Genomic DNA, 24,149 nt, shown 5'->3' with positions numbered 1-24,149 from the left:
TGTGGATCCACCTTGGCCCTGATTAATTCTTTTTTTGTGTCCCCCTCCACCCTCCGCATGGCCACTGGTGGATAGAAAATCATCTGGGAGAAGTGTTCCTGGTGGCGCCAGAGTGGCCATGGCAGCCGTGGTTTGTGGACCTGATCAATCTGGTGATAGATGGACCATTGCGGCTCACTCATTTACCGAGACTTCTTCGCCAGGGCCCAATATTTTCGGATGAGGCGGATTGCTTTTGTCTTGCGGCTTGGCATTTGAGAGGAAGCATTTGAGGGGGAAAGTATATTTGGAGGATGTCATTTCCACCTTGTTGCAGGCTAGAAGGCCTTCCACTTCCTTGTCTTATGTGAGGATCTGGAGAGTCTTTGAGGCTTGGTGTACGAATCAGGGAATAAGACCTACTCAGGTGTCGGTAGCACACATATTAACCTTTTTACAGAAAGGCTTGGTGAAAGGCTTGGTCTTTAACTCTCTCAAGATATGCAGGTGGCGATCTTGGGCTGTGTTTGTGGAAAGGTGCATAGAATGTCCTTGCACAACATCCGGATGAGCGGCCATTTTTTTCAGGGGGGCAAAATATCTGCATCCTCCTCTGCAGAAAATATGTCCTTCCTGGAATCTTAACTTGGTCCTAAGAGGATGTGTATGGCACCTTTTGAGCCTTTAAGTAGGGCAACTATAAAGGATCTCACTCTGAAGGTAGTTTTTCTGGTAGCAGTTTGTTCGGCCAGAAGAATTTCTGGGCTTCAAGCATTGCTGTGTAGAGAGCCCTTTTTGAAGATCTCTGATTCTGGTATCTCTTTGCATATGGTGACCTCTTTTCTCCCAAAGGTTGTGTCGGCATTCCATTTGATTCAGATGGTACAGCTTCCAGCTTTCCCAAATTTGGACACATCAACACCGCAAGCGAGGGATCTGCGGGGTTTGGATGTAAAATGAGCTCTTTTATGTTACCTCAAGGTCACCAATACCTTCCAAGTGTCTGACCATCTTTTTGTCCTATAGAGTGTGGGTAAGAAGGGGCAGAAAGCCTCAAAATCCATGATTGCGCAGTGGTTGAAGGAGGCTATAGGCTCGGCTTACATCTGTTAGGGGTGACCTGTCCTGGTGGGATAGAGGGCTCACTCTGATCGGCCGCAGGCGGCTTCTTGGGCTGAGTGCCAGCAGGTGTTGCCGCAGGAGATTTGTCGGGCGGCTACTTGGAAGTTGCACCCTTTTGCCAGACATTATCTTTTGGATGTCCAGGCTCCAGAGGCCATGGGCTTTGGTAAGAGTGTTCTTCGAATGGCACTCTCGCAGTCCAACCCTAATTAGGGAAGCTTGGATACATCCCAGGAGTCTGGACTGACCCAGGTATGAACAGGAAAGGAAAATTGATTCTTACCTGCTAATTTTCGTTCCTGGAATACCATGGATCAGTCCAGAGTCCCACCCTGGTTGGATAGTCCGCTCGTACTTCTTTTGTATATATGCTGCAGAGTTGCTCAGGATTTCAGGATGGTTCTCCTGTTCTGTGGTTGGAGAGAGAGGATTTTTCCATTGTGGGATTCTGTTTTTTTCTTACTCCTTGTTGTGGGAGTTTGTTTAGAGTTTGTTTAATTATGTTAGAATTTTTTAGTATGTATTTTGGCTTGGGTACAGGTCAATACTGAGGGACTGTAGGTTGCACATCAGGTTATGTGGCAGTGACAGTAAAACTTTCTCAGTCTCTATCTGCTGGAAGGGAGGCAAAAGTTAGGAGTCTGGACTGATCCGTGGTATTCCAGGAACGAAAATTAGCAAATAAGAACCAATTTTCCTATAATGCACCTATTGTGAAAAATACTTTATGTTCTTTATTTTGATTATTTACTAACAATAAAAGATAAACAATGAACTCTGAAATGTTTAAATGGTCAAAATAACTTTGGTTTATTGGTATGTGACTTCCTGTAGATTTGAGAAAACCTCAGTGGAGAGAGTTTCACACTATGGCAGAGCAGCACAATGAGATTGTTATCTCCTAATCTGCCAGTGGAGACTGTACTCAAAGACTCTTTGTACGATGTTTTCTTTTACAGCACAAACCACAGGGCTGGAAGTTGTTCAGATGTTTCCAGAGACTGGGAATATGGAAAGGTTCTTCCAGAGTATCTAAGCAACTGGACCACAGAAAAAGTTAGGCGAGGTAAAAAAAAACAGTTACATCTTGTAAAAACAGTTAAATTGAGGGGTATGAAGGATGCACAAGCAGTTTAATCATCCACTTTATACCTTTAAAACAAAACAAGAGAGCAACATATTAGATGTGTCTGAGAAACTAGAATCTTTATGCACCAATTGGTAAGTATGAATGAGCTTGCACCTTCACTGTTACCAGAAAGTACCTGGTTATGTGTGGGGTCGTTAATGGTGCGATTTAAAATATAGCTTTCTGGGGGTCTATGTTTTTAGAAATTGAAAACTTAAGTAGACAAGAAACATGACTGCAGCCATCTTCAGAGTAAGTGCTATCTTATAGGATGTCCCAGCATGAAAATGAAAAACAGGAACAGTTTCAGGTTGTTGATTTTGACAAGAGACACTAGATGAATCGTATGCTATAGTATAGCTTGCAGCAAAGACACTGTAAAGTCTATTTTAAAAGCTTTGCTCATGCACAAATGCCCATATACACACACATGTGGGCCTTGTGCAAGCAACTCAGATTTTAAAAAGCCACAAAGTAAGTGCATATATACTTGTGCGCATATCAAAAATAAGTGGATGGAAAAGGGGCAGAGCAAGGGCGTTCCAGGACAGGACCAACAGTTACACATGCAACTCCATATTTTAAAACCAGAGATGGCAGTGCACATTGGCTTGTTATCCGCGTAACTTTACTGATGCTCCAGATAAGGAGGAAGTCTGTAGATCTCAAGTTTTAGGACTTACAGGACAGGATGAGGGGTCTGGGTCAACTGCGGGACGTGCAAGATGAAGAATCAAGACCTCGATATTAACTGGGCAAACTGGTGGACTAATTGGAAAAACTGAGTTCTCCCTTGCGTGAGCATGTTTTAAAATCTGCCTACATACGTGCCAAAAAGCCAGCAAAGTCCTAGGAAAGATATGCAAAGTACGTTTTCTTGAGCAATCTCTTAAGATTAGGCGCATACTTAGATGCGGGAAGTGTACTGTAAAACGTGTGTGCAAGTGCGCGCACGATTTAAAATTGCAGCCTGTCGCTGCTCTTGCACCAATATGCTGTGTGTACAGGCACACGTGCGCTCATTTTAGAATTAGCCTGTGTATGCTACACTACTTCCTCAGCCATGAGGCACAAGAATTTTACAGTATTATGAAATCCAATAAAAATGTGAAGAAACTTGTGCTGGGAAAAACTTGCTTAGCTTAGTACATTCCTGGATGGACAGACTTCACCTGAACAATTCTAGCAAGAGCTATTGCCTTCTGAGCACTAGACGGTAGTTCAAGTAGGGCTTTTTTGGGAGCTGTAGTGAATTCCATAGATAACATTCCTCCTGGACATTGTCTTAAAAACAGAAAAATCCTCTGAATACTATTGTCTCCTGTGCAGACAATATTTTGCTGTTGCATGACTCAATTGCAGTTTGTTTGTTTTTTTGTCAGAAATTTTATTCTCATAGATCATGTACAGATCTGCATTTAGGAGGATCAGATGCAGGATTTCCTAGTAGGCAGCACTACCATGACAACCACTTCTGATGCCCAACCTTAACAATGAGTGTGTAGGGTGCAAGGGTTCTGTAATTTGCTAGTGGCAGATTTACTTACAGTAGTTAGATTCAGCAAGGTTTATTCCCATAAATATAGAGGAGGAGAGAGAATTTTGTATTAAATCTGGCTCAATAAACTTTTGAAAAGATAATTTGGGCTTACATAATATTTCCTTCCAAACACAATTCCATCATGCTTTATAATTTTAATGATTCAAAAAATACACATAACCACCTCCAAGGTGGATGGACTGTCAGCACATTTCCATTGCACAGAGTTCATTAAAGTTTTACAAAGGGTTTGAGAGAGAGAACAGTCTTGCTATTTTTATCCAGTTACAACTGGATGAACTGAGAAACAGGGAGAAATAGAGGTTTATCTAGGGTCATGCAGTCAACAGCAGATCTGGGATTTAAACTTGTATCCGACAATGTCTGCTGACTGATTTTTCCCTAGGCCACAACATTCTCTTCTTCATATAAATAAGATATTTCCATTATATGTAGCTATATTGCAGTTATTACTAGTCATGTGTATTTTAGCGTTTGTTGCTCATGAGTTCCTGTATTTCTCAGTTTGTGGCTTTTTTTTTTTTTTTTTAACATTTCCAGAAGGGGTTAATGTTATGCCTGAAGCAGTAGTGAAGTCTGTTACTTTCCAGGACAAGAAGCTAGTGATAAAACTGAAAGATGGAAGAAAGGTAACCAAGCCACCCATATTTTAAGATGACTTTTTAAAGTTTCGCCTATGTTACAATCAGAGATCATAGGAAATCCTGCAACTTGCATATCTTTTCTCTTTGGATTTAGGTGGAAACGGATCATATAGTTGCTGCAGTGGGTCTGGAACCCAATGTTGAACTGGCAAAATCATCAGGACTGGAGGTAGACTCAGATTTTGGAGGATTTAGAGTAAATGCAGAACTGCAAGCACGCTCTAACATTTGGGTGGTAAGTCAGAAGTTGATCACATTTTCTCCTACAGTGTTTTGTTTTGGGGTTTTTTGACACTGAAGTTTCTGCCTATTCTTTTTGGCTTCCAGCTCAGTTGGAACCAGGTCTGGCAATAGTGTCCTGAGCCTTCATTTGCAGCTACCCTATTTTATATCCTCTCCCAATTTACTTTAGTTCACTCATCTCAGCAGCAGTCCCTTGGCTGGGTTTCATGCACCAGGGCTCCTTTTAGAGCCCTGCAATCATGAGCGCTAAATCTGACCAGGAGGCAGATGTGCCATGACTATGGTTCTTTCCCCTCAGGCATTATGATTACTGCTTCTGCAGCAGCCCCAGCTGACCAGGAGAGTGGAAGATGTGAGCCAGGAATCTAAGCCAAGTCCCTTTGGGCCAGGCCAGCGTTAAGAATTATTTAAACTATCCATATGTATAAAGATTAAGGTACATACAAATATATCTGCATGGAACATAACATGGGAGGTTTTCCCTATTGAAGCTGCTTAGCTAAAAGCTCTGTATGCCTGCATAGAGTATCTTCTACCTATCCATCCATCTTGTGCCTTTGGTCTCTTGAATTCAGACATAATGTAAATGAGGTGGTATTGTTTTGATCTAGAACAGTCTGAATCTGCTAGTTATATATTTCACTCAAGATTAGGAAACGGTAAGTTTTATGTTTCTTACAAGCAGGTAACCTTGTTCCCTAGCATTTGACTGAATACACTGCACCTATTTACCATGTAAAGAATTACACCCCAGGAGAAGAGAACCTTCTAAATTTTTTCTTTATATCTGCAACCTACAGATTGATAATTGATGCCTCTGTCTCTTTCAGGCAGGAGATGCTGCCTGTTTTTATGATATTAAGTTGGGCAGGAGACGTGTGGAACATCATGACCATGCTGTTGTGAGTGGACGACTGGCTGGAGAAAACATGACAGGAGCAGCTAAACCATACTGGCATCAGTCCATGTTTTGGTACAGTGATTATATTCTCTAAACCTTATTGACCTCAGTTTGTTCCGATGCATTGTCCAAGCCTTTCTAATCTTGGTCTCTAATCTCATATAGTGTTCATGTTCTGGTACAGTGTTCATATTTTCTAAACTTTATTGATCTTCATCCATGTTTTGTACCATGTTCAGTTTGTAGTACTCTTGCTGACGAGGAGGATCAAAATTTAACAAAAGTCCATGGCTGAACAACAGGTTGATTAAATAGACTGACATTGGCATACAGAACCCTCTTCTATTGGGTTGCTGAGTTGCTTCTAGCTTGGACTGGTAGTAACCAAAGTTCATTACAATCTGAATGCTGTTTGTTAGCCTATAGACAAAGCCCTTGGTGGTTTCAGTTCAGTTAGCAAAGAGGCCAAACATTCAGCACTGAGAATTAACTACCCTTTAATCCCTAGGTGGTGGACATTTAACATTGTGATGAAAGCATATTGTTAGGGCTGTGTGGAAAAAGCTTCTATTTACATTGGCTGTCATATAACTTTTGATGCTAGTGCTATTAATTCAGAACCTTTTTTTTAACAATACATTTATTACAAATTGTTAATTAAAGAAATAAGCAGAGGTCTAAGTAGTATTGTCATTTTGGTTCAAAAACTCAGATTGAGTTGGCCCATCTTTCATAGAAACATAGAAATGTGAAAGCAGATAAGCTGTATGGTCTCTATCTTTCCTGCATCTATACCAGCTGCTCAGCTCTACAGTCCCAACACTCCCTCAGATATTCCCTGTGCTTGTCTCATGCTTTCTTGAATTCAGATACTAGCCTTGTCTTCACAGCTTTCACTGGGAGGCTGTTCCCTTTCTGTAAAGACATATTTCCTTAGATTACTCCTGAGTCTATTCTCTTTCACCCTTCTCCCATGACCCTTTGTTTCAAAGACTCCTTTCAACTGAAGGAGGTCCACCTCCTATGCATTGATACATTAGAGGTATTTAAATGTGTCTCTCATATCTCCCCTATCCTACAGCACAGTAGTTCTCAGCCTTTTTTCTGTCAGAACACATTTGACAGATGCTCTCATATGTGGCACACTGAACACATGACCATCAGGGGGCTCATTGTAAACATATACTCTTCATCCACAGGAATCTCCTGTCCTCCAAGAATGGATACAGGGCAGAACTAGGACATTTCATTGTACAACTCACCATACAAAAAAGATATTCTGACTCTGATGTTATCTCAGTAACAGCAACACAAATTTCCTCTACTACCAGGCACGTTGTAAAATACAAAACCTGGAAAAATGACATTCTGCACATGTATAGCAAACGTGCCATACCATAGTAGCATTAACTCTAAGGACTCAAACTGCAATAGCCCTATCTATGAAAAGGCAGCAGTGTACCACCAATGCTTATTCTGTTGACAAAACACAACAAAGAGTGATACAAATCCCTACATTCTAGTAAAATACCTCACCTTAATCATAAACACTGAAGACAGGGAAAACAACCTTTTTTTTTTTTTTTTAAAATAAAATAAAGCAATGATTATAGTAAAAGAAGAGCACTTTGATCAAAACAATAATAATAGATATCATTACCAATCATTACCCTTATAATAAAGAGGGAGATACAGAAAATATATTATTCTCACAGGACAAGCAGGATGGGTAGTCCTCACATATGAGTGACATCATCAGCATGGAGCCCAATCACGGACCACTTTTGTCAATGTTTCTAGAACTTTGACTGGCACCACTGAGCATGCCCAGCATGGTACCAACCCTGCATCCAGCAGGGGTCCCCCTTCAGTCTTTTTCTGTGCAGCTTTTGCCATGCGGACTGAGGAGCTCACCCACTGTTTCCTGACAGGAAAATTTCTTCAGGAAATTGTTTCGAATTTTGCAAAACTTTTCACCCCAGCTGGGGTCCCCCTTGTACACCGTCGATACCAGTGTCCGTTCAGTAAGTTTTACTAACTTTTCAGTCAGTTAACAACTGTTCCAAGTTTTAGGCCCGGAGGTCACCGACCGTGCCACGGCCTAAATTTTCGACGATAACTATGGCGACGGGTTTTCGTAAGTGCCTGGACTGTCCTCGCAAGATGTCCATCACCGACCCTCACCAGGTTTGAGTGTTGTGCTTGGGCCCTACCCATGATGTAGATGCATGGTACCAACTGTGCCCAAATGACCCCTAAGGGGCATCGGGCTCGTTTGGAATGAAATAAAGCCAGCTTTTCCAAACAGCTTTCTTCAGCTTAAGCTTCAAAGTCATCGACGTGGTCGCCAGCGAAGTCCAGTCATCGGTCGGATACCGATGACTCTATCCACATTGAAGACTTCGGCTTCTACTTCTTCGGCGCCGGACACAAGTAAAGGCGAGCATCAGGAAAAACAGCATCTGAAAACCTTGCTGTCTGATCCAGGCACACCGGTGGCCTCAATTTCCACTTCCATCGAGCCACCGAGGAAGAAGGCCTGTGCCGAGGACCCCCAAACCTCCTCTATGCCGGGTACACCGAGGCGTTCCCCGTCTTCGGTGGGAGCAGCGGCTGAGACTCCATCTATACCGGTGGTCATTCCAGCAGCATCCCTCCAACCTCCCACTCCGTACCTGGTCTTAACAATGCCAGCGTTCCGTGAGGAATTGAACCGGATGGTTCAAGAGGTGGTGTTGCAGGCTCTCCATGGACATCTGGTTCTATCGACACCGAAACCAAGTTCAACTAGCACCGGATCCAATGCCACCGATGCTCGCACCGCTACTTGACAGGATCAGTGCCCTCATTGGTGCTCCGCCTTCGGCAGTAAGGAAAACGCCGTATCCTCCTGGTCCATCGCCCATCCATCTCTCCTCAGAGGAAGGGGAATCACAGATGCTGGACCCGATGCCAGGCCCTTCAGGGGTGTTACCACCGAGGCGTCCACCGATGTCACTGAGCCCTTTGGGGCCGCTTCTGCCACAGATGCCGCATCGACCTCCCTCGATGCCAATGCTACTGGTACCGCCACAGATACCCTCTGTGCCTCAACCTCCTCCGGCCGGAGGAGCTCCATTTTTACCTTCTGAAGAACCGTTGGGTGCTGGGGATCAGCCCTATCACTCTTGGTCTGATGACACTTCGGATTATCCCAGGACAAGCAGGATGATGGTCCTCACATATGGGTGACATCATCAGATGGAGCCCTGATATGGAAAACTTCTGTTAAAAGTTTGTAGAAACTTTTGGCTGGCACACTGAGCATGCCCAGCTTCGGATATATTTTAAAAAGTTTTTATTATGAGTTTTTGCCTCTATGGCCAAATTCATTTCAAATTCTCTCTTCGCCTGTCTTATCAATGCTTTACACTTAACTTGACAATGCTTATGTTTTATCCTATTTTCTTCAGATGGATCCTTCTTCCAATTTTTGAAGGCTTTTTTTTTTGGCTAAAATAGCCTTTTTCACCTCACCTTTTAACAAGTTCCTAGCTCCCTGAAGGAACTATAGAACATCCGGATGTGCGGACAGAGGAAACCCTTGCACCTTACCCTGGAGACAACCCAATGTCGCTACCTGGACACTCAGAATTAAAGGCCTAGACTGATTATGGGTACGTACAGGAAAAAGAAAATTGGTTCTTACCTGCTAATTTTCATTCCTGTAGTACCACGGATCAGTCCAGAGACCCACCCATTTACTGGGGAGTGGGGGGGGGGGGGGGGGAAGAGAGTCTGCACTCATACTGTTGCTTTGTATATAGTTTGGAGTTGTTAGAGGTTTTCAATGCTGATCGCTTATGTTAAATTTGGGAAACAAGTTTTCCGTAGTCTTTTTGGGCAACTTCACCTTCTTCCAGCTCGTTGAAGGGGAACGAGTTTGCTTAGAAGCTTGCTTAGAAATTTATGGTTGTTGCTGTCATCTTGGCTTGGGTACAGGTCAATACTGAGGGACTGAAGTTGTCACACTGGGTTATGTACAATGTCGGTTAAACTTTCTTTGTCTGCATCTGCTGGCAGGGAGGCAAAACCCAGGAGTCTGGACTGATCTGTGGTGGTACAGGAACGAAAATTAGGAGGTAAATTATCTTAACCCTAAATTTGATTGTAATTCTCTTTGAGGCCATTCTTGGTAAAAGGTGGAATATCAAATGTCCATAAATAAATAAAATATGTATATCTATATTTATATATCTATTTATATCTATCTCTATCTAGATAGATATATGAATATATTTTCCGCAGATAAGCAGGTTGAATTAGCCATGATATCTGGGGACATCCCTCTGGTCCTTTAGGTGGTGGAGCTCCAAAGAGCACACAGAGTTGAGCTCTGTGTGCCTGCCTGTGTACATCACCACGTGGCTCCCAGCCTGCCTTAGTGTCTTGTTCTTTCCATGTTGCAGGCTGCACGCGGAGCTCTGTCTCTCTCACTGCTACATTGTTTGGAACTGCAGGAATTAACTTCTCCTGGGCTCAAACAGCGAAGTGAAGATGCCAAGACCATCTGGATTCAAATTTTGCCCAGCCATGAACCCCTGGGAGTGAAGGAGAAGAGGGCCTGCTCAGTAGGACCCTCAGGCAATGAAAGGGTCCCATGGAAACATGCCCTAACCACCTCAACGGAGGAAAAACAACTCCATAGATCCAGGCAAGTTGCAGTTGACGCATCGACATGAAGCGCCCGACACATTGAAATATCGATGCGAAGCAACACATCAGACCGATGCATGTGCACCAAAACAGGGCCACCATGAGGAGAGATCAAAGTATCGAAGAGCGTCACTTGATGAAACTACCCACTGATGTACCAGCCCTCGTCAAGGACATCATGCAGGCCCCATGGAACAACGAAGGCCTGCAGACCACCAGATTACACATGCAGCAGATACGGGTTCGTCACCTACAACCCAGCGCCATCTCTACACAAAACCCCTGTCCCAGATTGGAAAGGGCCGTCAGATGTGGAGTTAGCCTGCTCAGGGATTGACGGGATCATCCCAATCGCTTGAGATCTTCTCAGACCTGTTGTCGACTTCAAGGCGAAGACAGAAGGGATCTCACCTACAAGAGCAACTGGAGGAAAGGAATAAATCGGGACCCCGCGTACAGCATGAACTGATAAGCCTGAGAGGCCCAGATTCGGGCATTCTGTTAGCGGCAGTGCCTCCCAGAGGATCCCCCCCAGGGTACCCCCTCTGGGAGCACAGGGCTGTCTGACCACACAGGCGATGATGCAGATATCACAAGTGCTGATGCATTTCTTGTCCTCGCTGGAACAACGCTGCAGGCAGGGGGGTCCAACTCCCTACATACCACCATCCTCAACGAGGAAGGATATCGACCAGTTGGGCACGACGCCCCCACGGGAGGAGCCACAAGGAATATCTCCATACAAGTCGCTCACCTCGTCACCAAACTCCTCAACAGGGTACCCATCAAATCCCCCGGAGAAACAGCCTCGGCCCATCTCCCCACCAGAAGACCTCTCCTATTCTAAATTCATGGAGAAGGTGGGGGAAGTACCCTCAGAAACCAAGAAAATGGCAGACCCTAGAGCGGAGGTTCTAGGGATCCTCAAGATTTTTGAGTCACTGGCGGAGCCAGCCTTTGGACAATACAGTTACTTCCAGTCCACTGGGCATCGCTTTCCGCGAAGGGATACCCTTGCCCACACTGAAACTGCCCTGAGGATCTGCCATCAACCACTTGCTTGGGCCTTGGCATGATTGTGGTAATCGACAAAGACCATAAGCAGGGGTGGGAAGTTCCAGGGTACATACTCTGCTACGGACATAAATTCCATGTACAGCGACACCAGGGGACTCGGCAACTGTTACCGGTCAGTAGCTATGTCAACAGTCCTGGGGGAGGCAGACCTGACTGGATCCCTGACACCTGCCCTGAGCAAAGCAAGGGCGGGGCTTGGGCTGCATTCCCTTCACGCTTCCCATTCCGTGGGTAATCAAGGGGTAGAGAGACGCCCACCTACTCCTTTAGTCCATTGGACAAACACAACTCCTGGGACATGTCTGGATCCTACTGCCGAAAGACAGGGGAGTTTACAGCCTCCTCTACCAGTGGACAGTTCTAACACACTTAGACTTACCATGACCAATTCGGGATGTACTAATCTCCTGTAGGAAGCACTCAGCTAGGAAGAACTACCAAGCCAAGTGGGCCAAATACTCGAGGTGGTGCAAAGAGCAAGGTCTTGACCCCTTCTCATGCCCCCCAGAGCACCTGCTACATTATCTTCATTCCATGTACCAAGCAGGCCTAGCGATGTCATCAGTCAGAGTGCATGTAAGCACGATTGCAGCTTACCACCTCCCTCAAGATGGCTGTCCAGTGTCGTGCCACCCGCTTGTTTCCAGATTTGAGGGGCATTCCCCAGCTGTGCCCACCGGTGAAAAAGCCACCAGTGCCGTGGGATCTTAATCTGGTCCTAGAACAGTTGAGGCTTCTGCCCTTTGAACCTACGGACAGTAGTCACATGAGGTATCTCTTGTAAGGTCCTCTTTCTAGTGGCGCTTACCTCAGCAAAGAGAGTCAGTGAGCTACAAGCATTAGTCCATTTTTCACCATACCTGGAGTTTTACCATGACAAAGTGACATTAAGAACTCACCCATCATTCCTTCCCAAGGTGGTGTCAGTCTTCCATCTTAATCAGACAATCATGCTACTGACCTTCTTTCCGAAGCTGCACCAATCGCAGGAGGAAAATCGGCTTCACACACTGGACTGCAAGCGTTCCCTAGCGTATTACAAATGGCATACGCATTCGAACTCCAGAGCCTCTCAACTATTTGTCTCTTTGAACCCGAATGCCCCCGGACTTCCCATCACCAAAAGGACATTGTCATCTTGGATTTCCCAGTGCATCGGGTTCTCTTACGATAAAAGAGCGGAAACCTTGTCTATCACACCAAAAGCTTACCAGGTCAAAGTAGTGGCAGCCTGAATGGCACACGTATCTGAAGTGCGTATCCAGGACATATGCAAAGCCGCTACGTGGTCATCATTGCACACTTTCATGACACATTACTGCCTCAACCAGCAAGCAACAGCAGATGTGGCAGTGGGTCGAGCCATTCTGCTGGCAGGAACAACAAAGGAGATTGTCCACAAAGGAGTGCCAGATTGAGCAAACCCCCATGCAAGAAACGGAATGGACTACACGTCATCCCCAACGCCAGGGGATACTCAACCTTTTTTCGGCTTGGGACTCCCCTGATATCATGGCTAATTCAACCTGCTTATCTGCGGAAAAAAGCAAGTTTGCTTACCGTAAACGGTGTTTTCTGTGGATAGCAGGGTGAATAAGCCTTGCTAACCCACCCCCCTCCCTGGACAGTCTCTGGACGGTACAATTGCAAGCTTGGATAACAAACTGAGGCAGGCTGGGAGCCACGTGGTGATGTACACAGATAGACGCACAGAGCTCAACTCTGTGTGCTCTTTGGAGCTCCGCCACCTAGAGGAGCAGAGGGATGTCCCCAGATATCATGGCTAATTCACCCTGCTATCCATGGAAACACCATTTACGGTAAGCAAACTTGTTTTTATTTGGAATGACGGTATATAAAATGGCTAAATAAATAAACTGCTCCATAGTAGACAAATATGCTGGCAATGGCTGGGAATGCTGGTTAAAGCGATCGAATTGCTGTTTCAGATGTGCTGCGTTACAAGATTGCAAATGAAGAACATCCTCGTTATAGAGTAGGCTAGAAAACTGATAGCACTATTGCTTGCCTTGAAAATCTTATGCGTGGGAGTCTGTTTCCCGACTGGCCCCGCTAATGAGAAATTACTGTATCAAAGCAAGTGTTAATGATCCTGCAGTTCAAAAAAAGCTGAGAGTATCTGGTGAGAACTCATGTAGCCTAATATTGATGTTGGCACACCTCAAAAAGGGGCAGATGCGTTCAGCACAGAAACCTTCAAACAACTAAGTGCCGCTATATCTGGCTGCAGACACAAACTGTACCTTCCTCTTGCTATCAGACTCGTTGCAGGAACCAAAACGAGGCAGCTCGTGCCTGCAGCCGCTTATGATTTTGCTGCCCTCTGCTACTAACCTTTGGCTGAAAGCTCTCCTTACAACCCTCATAGCAAAAATAGAAAGCATGGGAGGGATTCTTTCCTCCAGCTGGAGTGAGACACCTCTGTGATATTAAATTATTCTGACTTTAACATCTTGCCAGATTTTGGAAATCCAAAACAGATTATTTTTCAGGGGAGGGAAGGAGTAAAGGGAATAAGCAACCAGTGAAATTCTAGCACTCCGTTTTGTTCATTTCTTCTTCTGGACAAGAAATTTAATGATTTTGTTTTATTTTTCCAAGGAGTGATTTGGGCCCTGATGTTGGGTATGAAGCAATTGGACTTGTGGATAGCAGTTTACCCACTGTAGGAGTTTTTGCAAAAGCAACTGCAAGAGATACACCAAAATCAGCAACTGAGGAATCTGGTAAGAAAAGTGTGTGTGTGTTTATACACACATCTAAATCTAGAACCCTGGAAGACAGGCAAGAGAAGGGGGTATGACTGAGACATTCAGCTACTTCAAAGTATAAATAATGCACGAGATAACTACGGTCATTGAAAATAAATTTCTAAAACAAGGGGGTCAGGGTATGAAGCTAGAGTAGAATAGACTTGGAGGTAATGTATGGAAGTATTTTTTTCACAGAAAGGGTGGAAGACAAATGGAACAATATTTTTCAGTGAAAGTGATAGTAACAAAAATGGAATTGGAATTCAAGAAAACATGGAATAAGCACAAGGAATCCTTAGTCGTAGGGAAGTAGTGGTTAAGAAGTACTTTCAGTATTGCACCAGCTAGGGAAATGGACAGACTAGACAGACTTTGCAGTTGCCTGGTGTCCGTATGTATACATCATGAAATTTGCTACGCAACCTCTTGCCAGTTTAAAAATCCTTTATACAGAAGTAAGCCACATACTGCATTTGTCTATTGCAGTCTTTCTGTTTTACCATATGTTGACCATACATTATTGTTCCCTTTTCCTTCTTTCCTAGAACTTTCCAACACAAATGACAATCTATAGTTGTTGAATGGTCAATTGCATAAAATATAAAGTGTGGCAAGGCATTTTCTGCCTCATAGTGCACTATGTAGTGTTTCGATTTCAGGCGCCTGCATTAGATCCCTTATTGCAACAAACATTTATTTAGCATGTTTTGCATCAAGGCTCAACAGCATCGTAAAATAATTTTAGAATAAACAGGTTAAATGGTGATTTCTTCAGCTTCAGTCCCAGGAGCTAAGACTCTCTGTGTGTGGCTTTAAATGTGATATTTTAAAATATAGCAAAGAATAAATGTAGAAAATATATTCAAAAATCTTCAACAGCCAAGTTAATAGAACTCTCCTGTGATTTTGTGTGAGTGTACACGTTAGTCTGAAACAGTTAAAACGTTTTTGCAGGAGAAACTTGCAAGAAAATAGGTCAGATCCTTCATTTATTATCCTATTTGTATAAGGCAGAGAATGCCTCTTTCACTTGCCACCAAAACTCATATTTCAGCTGTCGGACATTCTGGCAGGTCTACAGTTTAAAAAAAAAAAAAATCACCCAATTTGTATATATGGTTTACACTACAATAGCTAGGCTGTCCGGGGCATGCATTAAATTGGGATGATCCAATTTTCTTGCCTGTATTTAGTATTGGGTTATTTCTTCTGGGCAGAATACATCCAGCAAATATCTACATTTTTGCACTAAATGAAGATCATGTTTGTCTTAGGCTAGGAGCTTGAGACTCAGTTTACATACCAAGATACTGACTAAGAAAAAGAACTTAAGCACCATTAAGATATTCCATTTTTATTAAAAAAAAAAAGTTATCCAAAGAACCACAAGCCAAAATGGATCTTAAGCTTGGGAGTTATTAAAGGAAAATGCATAGTGAAATCTGATGCAGTTTGTGAGTTGGAAAGTTTTAAGTAACCACCAGCAGCCAGTTAAGGCTTAGTATCTAATTTTAAAAAGCATTTACGTGAGTAAAACTGGGTTTTACTCGAGTAAGTGGGTTTTTGAAAATTGCTACAAAATATGCCATTGAATTGTCCATAGAATTTACTCGCGTAAGCAGGTCCGGTGCAAGAGTTTTAGGGGCCCTAGGTGAACCTTCAGCCTTGCGCCCGGCCCTGACCTGACCTCATTGACTGAGATGCCACTCATGGCCCGCCGAGTGTTTGCTTCGCTGGGCCGAGAGCAGGATGGGTGCCGCTCACGGCCTGCCATGTGTCGTCTACTCTCGGCCACGAGCGGGATAAGCTCCACTGGCGGCCCCACATGGCTGCTTTTTGCCGTCCCCTAATGGTTGGCGCCCTAGATGACTGCTTAGTTCGCCTAATGGGACGCACCAGTCCTGCATGTAAGTGTACTCTGCTCGAGTAAATGGCTTTTGAAAGCCATTTATTCGAGCAGAGTAAGTATGTTACATTTATGCGCATAACTCCTTTGAAAATTACCCTCTTAGTGAGAAGACTGGGCATTCACAACAGATATCGTATTCTAGAGGTTAAAATTTCCAGGAGATGCTTAAAATTAAAATACATCTAAGAGTAAATATGATTCTCATGATATTGTAGGGTTCATAGGTTCAATTTGATTAGATTTCTTTTGTATTACTTATGATACTGTTCTCTCAGGTGCATTTAATGTCCATGCACAAAACACAAATACAGTTAAATACTATGGTAAGTGTTCATTCTATCTTACATTATTTAGGTCCCGAGTGATCAATTATGTTGCTTAATTCTTCCATATATAGTAGTGGTACAGAAATGGCTGGCCTTCCTAGCTTACTGTGTATCTGCTATAGGTACAGGCATTCGATCAGAGAGTGAAACGGAAGCAGAGGCCAAAGTACTTCCCATCCCTGTTACTATGGCTGCAGCTCAGGCACCACAGCAAGGCGAAGATTATGGGAAAGGTGTCATCTTCTACTTAAGGGACAATGTTATTGTGGGAATCGTTTTGTGGAATGTCTTCAACAGGATGCCAATTGCAAGGAAGGTGGGTATTTTACAGTATAACTTTTGATTCAAGGAAAAGTATCCTTTTTATGAAATGGAATAAAAACGTCCTCTTCATCCAGCCAGACCAGTGCAAATGCATGGATTTATGTCCATCAACCAGCAGATGGAGGCAGGGATTAACAGGTTTAACTTACATAGGCTCCCATGCTGTCCTCAGTCTGCTAGCATTCTCTCTCCAGCAGATTGTAAGAGAGCGTGCCCCATGCTCTGAGATGAGGCCTAGTTAGGCTGTTTGAAAAGGATTGGATTGAATGGTGAAAGTCTTTTGCTCCCTCCCCCAGTTGAGCATGGCTTAAACCACGGGCTTCCAAGAGTTTGGTTTGGATATCACATTTCATTCTGTGTTGCCTTGTTTCCTTCCATTTCCCTCCCCCCTCCCCCCCCCCCCCCCCCCCCCCCCCCCCCGACTCCTCATTCCCTATCTTCTCTGACTGGATCGCCTTAAAAAAAAAAAAAAAAAAAAGGAAAGAAATATGATTTGATTTCTGATTCTCCCTCTGCCTTGTTAATTTTCATATAGTTAAAAATAAAAAAGCAAGATTTCTGCACAGGATGGTGTTTTTCAGCAGTGCTTCAGATAGTGTTACAGTAAGTTACAAAAAAAAAAAAAAAAAAGCGGAAGCTCTTTTTGTTCACATCCTGAGGGTTTTTGTTTTACATAGTGAAAGGGATATATCCTCTCTAGTGGAATATGGGGGGAAAGCCAGTGCTCTGTACTCATTGTGCAACGCAAATGGCGAAGGAGATCAATTGAGTCTTGGCTATGTAGAGAGAGAGAGGAATTAGGGGAACAGAAGGAGAAATCTGCTTTAGAGGAGGGCTGTTTCAGCAGGGCTGGTAGTACAGTCTGTTCCTGCCAGCATTTGGTCTGCTGTGAAAATCAGGCAGCCATTATGTTTTCACAGCAAGAGGTTTGAACTAGGTCCTCCACCCTGGGATTCTGTGGTGCGGATGCCTACAGCCTGTTATTGCTGGTTTTTGTATTGGCAGTTTATTCTCCCTAATGTCTGTCTGTCTCTGCAGCCTGTCAAGATTTTCTTGGACCTTTTAAGATGTCTGTAACATTCTCTTTTGGGGCAGATTACAGTTTCTGTTCTTTATCCTGGTATTTAGCTTTTCTTGGGTAGCAACCCTGAGATTTCAGGTGTTAAAAGAATAAGCAGGTAGGACAAAAAAAGAAGAAATTTTGTCCTCTGTCAGTGATTCCCCTGGCCCTAAATGGCTTAACGGAGAGTGCCAGTGAGGAAGAGTTGTAGGATATGGAGTGTTCTCACAGGACAAGCAGGATGGTAGTCCTCACATATGGGTGACATCATCAGGATGGAGTCCAATCACGGAACACTTTTGTCAAAGTTTCTAGAACTTTGACTGGCACCTACTGGGCATGCCCAGCATGGCACTAACCCTGCATCCACAGGGGTCCACCTTCAGCAGGTCCATGCAGCAGTAGCCATGTGGGTTAAGGAGCTCTCTAGAGATTCCTGACAGGCATTTTCCTCACGGACCTTATTTCAAAGAATTCTACCCCATAGGGGTCCCCCTATCGATTCCGTAGTCCGCGGTCGTAAGGTAAGGCTTTACCCTCATTTGCGGTCAATTCTCGTCGAGTTTTCCCTTCGGGGCCTACCGACCATCGACCACACTGCAGCTAAAATTTTGTCGAAACCATGGTGTCAGGTTTTCATCGGTGGCCCCGATTGTCCTCGGACAGTGTCCATCACAGACCCGCATATGGTCTGTGTGTTGTGTTTGGGGTCCTACCACGACATCTTAACTTGCACCAAATGTGCCCAAATGACTCCGAAGAGCCGTAAGGCCCACTCAGAGAAGATGGAGTTTCTTTTTCAAACAAAGCCATCAACTCCATCGAGTGCTTCGACATCGTCTGAGCCGGTGCCATCGACCTCTCGCCAGCAGCGCAACACCAGTGCTGCCAACCCGGCACCAACTACTCCGAAAGCATCGACTTCTTCCTCTTCGGCTCCCGAGAAGGACAGAGGAGAACATCGTGAAAAGCGTCGACACTATCATTGGAAGGCTCAGTCCGCTGATCCAGGCAAGCCCTTGGCATTGGCGTCGACAGAGCCACCGACAAAGAAATCCCGTCCAAAGAAGGCCCCATCCTTCTGTGCGACTGGGTCACCGAGGTGTTCCCCACCTTCATTGGTGCAGGGAGCCGCGACTCCACTTTCACCGGTGGACCCTCCGGCTACATCAGTGCTACTTCCTACTCCAGAGCCTGGGGTTCCACGCCCCAGGCTTCCGCGAGGAATTGGATCAGATGATCCAAGAGGCCATCGGAAAGGCACTGCAGGGTTTCCAGCCTCCGACACCGGCACCAATGCCAGCTCCAGTAACCGACCCAATTCCCATGGCTCTCGTACCATTACTCGGCAGGCTGGATGCATTGATCGGTGCCCTTCCACCAGTGGAACAGAGGATACAGGTATGTCCAACACCTTCCACCACGATTCCTTTGTCATCGGATGATGAGGAAACACCGAGGCCAGAACCTATGCCCGGACCGTCTGGGATCTTGCCACAGACTCGCCCATCGATGTCACTGATACCATCGATACCGCATCGTCCTCAATCGGTGCCTCCATCGATGCAGTCTGTGCCACCATCGGTGCCGGTGGTGCCTAGACCTGATCCTTCAGGAATAGCACAGTTACTTCCCTCTGGAGATCCTATGGGAGCAGGTGATCAGCCTTACGATCCTTGGACCGATGATTCTTCCCAAGATTTTGATGATCTACCTTTAGAGCCATCTCCCCCTGAAGAGAGACGACGTTCTCCTCCAGAGGACCTTTCCTTTATTAATTTTATAACTGAAATGTCTGAAGCTATACTATTCCAGCTTCAGACGGAAGAGGACTCCAAACACAAGATGCTGGAAGTGCTCCAATTCATAGATGCACCCAAGGAAATCATGTCCATACCCATTCATGAAGTCCTCCTGGACCTGTTGAAGAGGAATTGGGAGCATCCAGGATCTGTACCACCAGTGAATCGAAAAACAGATGCCACCTACCTGGTACAGACCGCCCCTGGTTTCCAAAAACCACAGCTGGATCACCATTCTGTGGTTGTAGAGTCAGCCCAGAAAAAGGCACAACGTTCTAAGCCTCATTCTTCCATACCTCCAGGGAATGAACAGAGGTACCTGGATGCATTTGGCTGTCGTGTTTTCCATGGCTCAATGCTTATTTCTCGCATTGCCTCCTATCAGTTATACATGACCCAGTATAACAAAGACCTATTTAAAAAGATCCAGGAATTTTCTGAGTCTTTACCTGACCAGCTTCAGGATCAACTCAAAACCCTGGCTCTGAAGGGTCTAGATGCTGGCAAGCATGAGGTCCATGCTGCCTATGGCATTTTTGACACTGCTTCTCAGGTGTCTGCAGCGGGGATTAGTGCACGAAGATGGGCCTGGCTGAAGTCCTCTGACTTAAGACCAGAGGTACAGGACCGGTTGGCTGACCTGCCCTGCGCTGGAGATAATCTCTTCGGGGACAAAAATCCAGGAGACTGTAGCACAGCTCAAAGACCACCCATGAGACGCTACACCAGCTTTTGTCGGTGCCTTCTGATTTTCCATCCACCTCTAAAAGGACATTCCGAAGAGAATCTAAGTGGCCGTCCTTCAAGCCACGGAGATATTATCCTCCTGCTACTCAAGGTCGCCTCTCCAGACCTTATCAGAAGGGTCAGGCCACACAATGCAGGCCTCAGAAAACTCAGCTAGCTCCTCCACTGGGCCCAGCAGCTGGATTTCTAAGCCAACCTCCTCTACTGTCCATACCCGTCTGTGATCGGTTGTGCCACTTCAACCTATGGCACACGATCACTTCAGATCAGTGGCTACTTGCTGTTCTGACTCAAGGTTACCACCTCAACTTCCTGTCTGTACCAGCAGACTCCCCACTTCGGCCGACGTGGGGATCATCCGACCACTCCTCTCTTCTGGAGGAGGAGGTTTCAACCCTCCTGAAATCCCGAGCAATAGAACCGCTGCCCCTTTCCCAGCAGGGGCAGGGGTTCTATTCCTGGTATTTCCTCATTCCAAAAAAGTCAGGAGGAATTCATCCAATCCTGGACCTCCGTGCCTTAAACAAGTATCTACAGAAGGAAAAGTTCAGGATGGTAACCTTGGGCACTCTACTTCCTCTTCTGCAAAGAGGAAATTGGCTTTGCTCTCTGGACCTTCAGAACGCATACACACGCATCTTGATCACTCTGTCTCACCGCAAATTCCTTCGATTCCTAGTTGGCCCCCGGCACTTCCAGTACCGGGTACTGCCCTTCGGCCTAGCATCCGCACCTCGAGTCTTTACCAAGTGCCTTGTAGTGGTCGCGGTCTCCCTGAGGTGTCAGGGCGCCCATGTCTACCCTTATCTCGACGATTGGCTGATGAGGGCTCCAACTCAAAAGGACACACTAACCTCCTTACGTCTAACTCTCCATACATTGCTGTCTCTTGGGTTTCTGATCAACTATCCCAAGTCCAACCTAGTTCCATCTCAAACCCTATCCTTCTTGGAGCCAACCTGGACACCATGCAGACGAAAGCATTCCTCCCTCAGGATCAAGCTCGTACTCTCATGTCCCTAGCGCAATGCCTCCAGGATCGAGATTACACGACAGCTCGTCATTTCCTCATTTTGCTGGGTCACATGGCATCCTCTGTACATGTCACTCCAATGGCAGTCCATGAGAGTCATGCAATGGACTCTGAAGTCCCAGTGGGTTCAGGTTTATCGTTCAATGTCCTGCATTGTCCATGACACCAAGCAACTCCGCATGTCGCTGGCCTGGTGGATGTGGCTCTCCAATCTTCTTCAAGGCCTTCCCTTTCAAATTCCAGAACCTCAAATTCTCTTGACAACAGACGCCTCCAACCTAGGTTGGGGTGCTCATGTCGACGGCCTCCAGACTCAGGGAACCTGGTCTCCAGAGGAAGCCAAACACCAAATTTCCTGGAGCTTCGGACGATCAGATATGCTCTCAGAATCTTTCAGGATTGTCTCTCAAACAAGGTCATCCTGATTCAGACCAACAACCAGGTTGCGATGTGGTACATCAACAAGCAAGGGGGAACGGGCTCCTACCGTCTGTGTCAGGAAGCTGCACAGATATGGGCGTGGGCTCTTTCCCACTCGATGTACCTCAGAGCAACCTATTTGGTGGGTGTGGGCAATGTTCTAGCGGACAAGTTGAGTTGAACCTTCCATCTGCATGAATGGTCTCTCAGCCCCATGGTAGCGGTCAAAATCTTCCAATGTTGGGGGTATCCACAGATAGACCTCTTTGCGTCCATCCACAACCGCAAGTAGAGAACTTCTGCTCCTTCACTCGCAGCCACCACTGACAGCTGAGGGACGCTTTTGCCCTCTTGTGGTCCAGTGGTCTCCTCTACGCGTACCCTCCACTTCTACTCATATCGAAGGCTCTCGTGAAGTTACGAAGGGACAAAGGATTAATGATTCTGATAGCTCCTCACTGGCCACGCCAAGTCTGGTTCCCAATCCTCCAGGACCTATCAGTTTGCCAGCACATCTCTCTAGGGGAGGATCCGCTTCTGATAACTCAGAACAGGTGCCTATGCCACCCCAACCTCCATGCCCTGTCCCTGAAAGCCTGGATGTTGAAAGGTTAATACTCCAACCCCTTAACCTTTCGGAGTTGGTATCCCAAGTCCTGGTAGCTTCACGAAAGCCTTCCACGAGACACTCTTATTGTTCTAAGTGGAAAAGGTTTATGGTCTGGTGCACGTCAATGTCCATAGACCCCTTCACTTAATCCACTGTGAAGTTTCTCGACTATCTCTAGCATCTGTCAGAATCAGACCTGAAAACTTCCTCTATGAGAGTGCATGTCAGTGCGGTAGCAGCTTTCCACAACGGAGTAGGAGATGTCTCTATTTCGACACAGCCCTTAGTCACACGCTTCCTGAGAGGTTTGCTCCACCTGAAACCTCCATTGCACCCTCCGGCCCCCACTTGGGACCTTAACATTATCTTAGGGCGGCTCATGAAACCTCCGTTTGAGCTTCTCCATTCCTGCGATCTCCGCTATCTCACCTGTAAAGTAATTTTTCTTCTCTATAACATCCGCTCGCAGTTAGTGAGTTACAGGCATTAGTCACCTACCTGCCTTACACAAAAATTCTGCATGACAGAGTGGTCCTCCATACACACCCTAAGTTTTTACCAAAACTAGTGTTGAAATTTCATCTTAATCAATCCATCATCTTACCTACTTTCTTTCCAAGGCCCCATTCGAACCCAGGAAAAAAAGCTCTACATTCCCTGGACTGCAAACGTGCCCTAGCCTTTTATCTAGAGCGCACGTCAGCCGACAGAAAGTCCACTCAATTATTTGTTTCTTTCGATAACATCAAATTAGGAAATCCAGTGGGAAAACAGACCCTTTCCTCCTGGTTAGCGGACTGTATATCCTTTTGCTACCAGCAAGCAGGCATTCCGCTACAAGACCATGCGAAAGCACTCTCTGTTAGGGCCGTGGCACACCTTTGTTCGGTGCCTCTTATTGATATATGTAAGGCTGCGACCTGGAGCTTTCTCCATACCTTCGTAGCCCATTATTGCTTGGATAAGGCTGGCAGACAAGATTCCATTTTTGGCCAGTCTATTCTACGAAACGTATTCTCAGCTTAACTACCCAACATCCTACCAGCAACCCGTTTAGGGTTTTCAGGATGCCCTACTACCCAAATCCACCCCTGTTGTGCCTGTTGCACATCTTTGGGTGCATTTGATGCATTGCTCGGGCATCCTCAGCTCGCTACTCACCCATATGTGAGGACTACCATCCTGCTTGTCCTCTGAGAAAGCAGAGTTGCTTACCCATAACAGGTGTTCTCACAGGACAGCAGGATGTTAGTCCTCATGAAACCTACCCTCCTCCCTGTGGAGTTGGGTTCGCTTGCGATTTATTTTATTTTTCGCATGTACTTCTTTCTATACATGAGACTGAAGGGGGACCCCTGCTGGGTGCAGGGTTAGTGCCATGCTGGGCATGCTCAGTAGGTGCCAGTCAAAGTTCTAGAAACTTTGACAAAAGTGTTGCGTGATTGGGCTCCATCCTGATGATGTCACCCATATGTGAGGACTAACATCCTGCTGTCCTGTGAGAACACCTGTTACGGGTAAGCAACTCTGCTTTCCCCTGAAGGGGAAGACAGGTCTGCAGTGGTCAGACTGTTTCATGAAGAAGAGCTGTTCTCTTCAATTTCCTATTCCTTGTGGGTACAAAAGTTTCTGAGAGAACAATGCAGGAATGTTCTGAGACCTCAGAAGATCCCATTTTACTAGTCTTTGGAAACCAGCAAGGGTTTTCTTTCACTTGGGTCAGTCAAGGATTTTTTGATAATTTTGGATTGGGCTTCTTCTGAAGCCAGTTTTAAAGGCGTATGCTTGCCGAG

The 24,149-nt window shown here is 45.4% G+C and overlaps 1 protein-coding gene across 1 annotated transcript in view; it reads left to right on the top strand.

Annotated features, from left to right (window-relative positions):
• The window catches only part of AIFM1 (apoptosis inducing factor mitochondria associated 1), a 135,281-nt gene that overhangs the window by 98,635 nt on the left and 12,497 nt on the right, over positions 1-24,149 (top strand). Inside the window, 7 exon segments of the mRNA XM_029607178.1 lie at positions 2,061-2,108; positions 2,111-2,167; positions 4,332-4,420; positions 4,530-4,670; positions 5,509-5,651; positions 13,974-14,098; positions 16,483-16,676. Of these exon segments, the coding sequence (XP_029463038.1) occupies positions 2,061-2,108; positions 2,111-2,167; positions 4,332-4,420; positions 4,530-4,670; positions 5,509-5,651; positions 13,974-14,098; positions 16,483-16,676 (797 nt within the window).

This window comes from Rhinatrema bivittatum, chromosome 6, assembly GCF_901001135.1.
Source record: "Rhinatrema bivittatum chromosome 6, aRhiBiv1.1, whole genome shotgun sequence".
Lineage (NCBI taxonomy): Eukaryota > Metazoa > Chordata > Amphibia > Gymnophiona > Rhinatrematidae > Rhinatrema > Rhinatrema bivittatum.
Note: the sequence above shows the minus strand (reverse complement) of the source record. Positions and strands in the feature narration are given on the sequence as shown.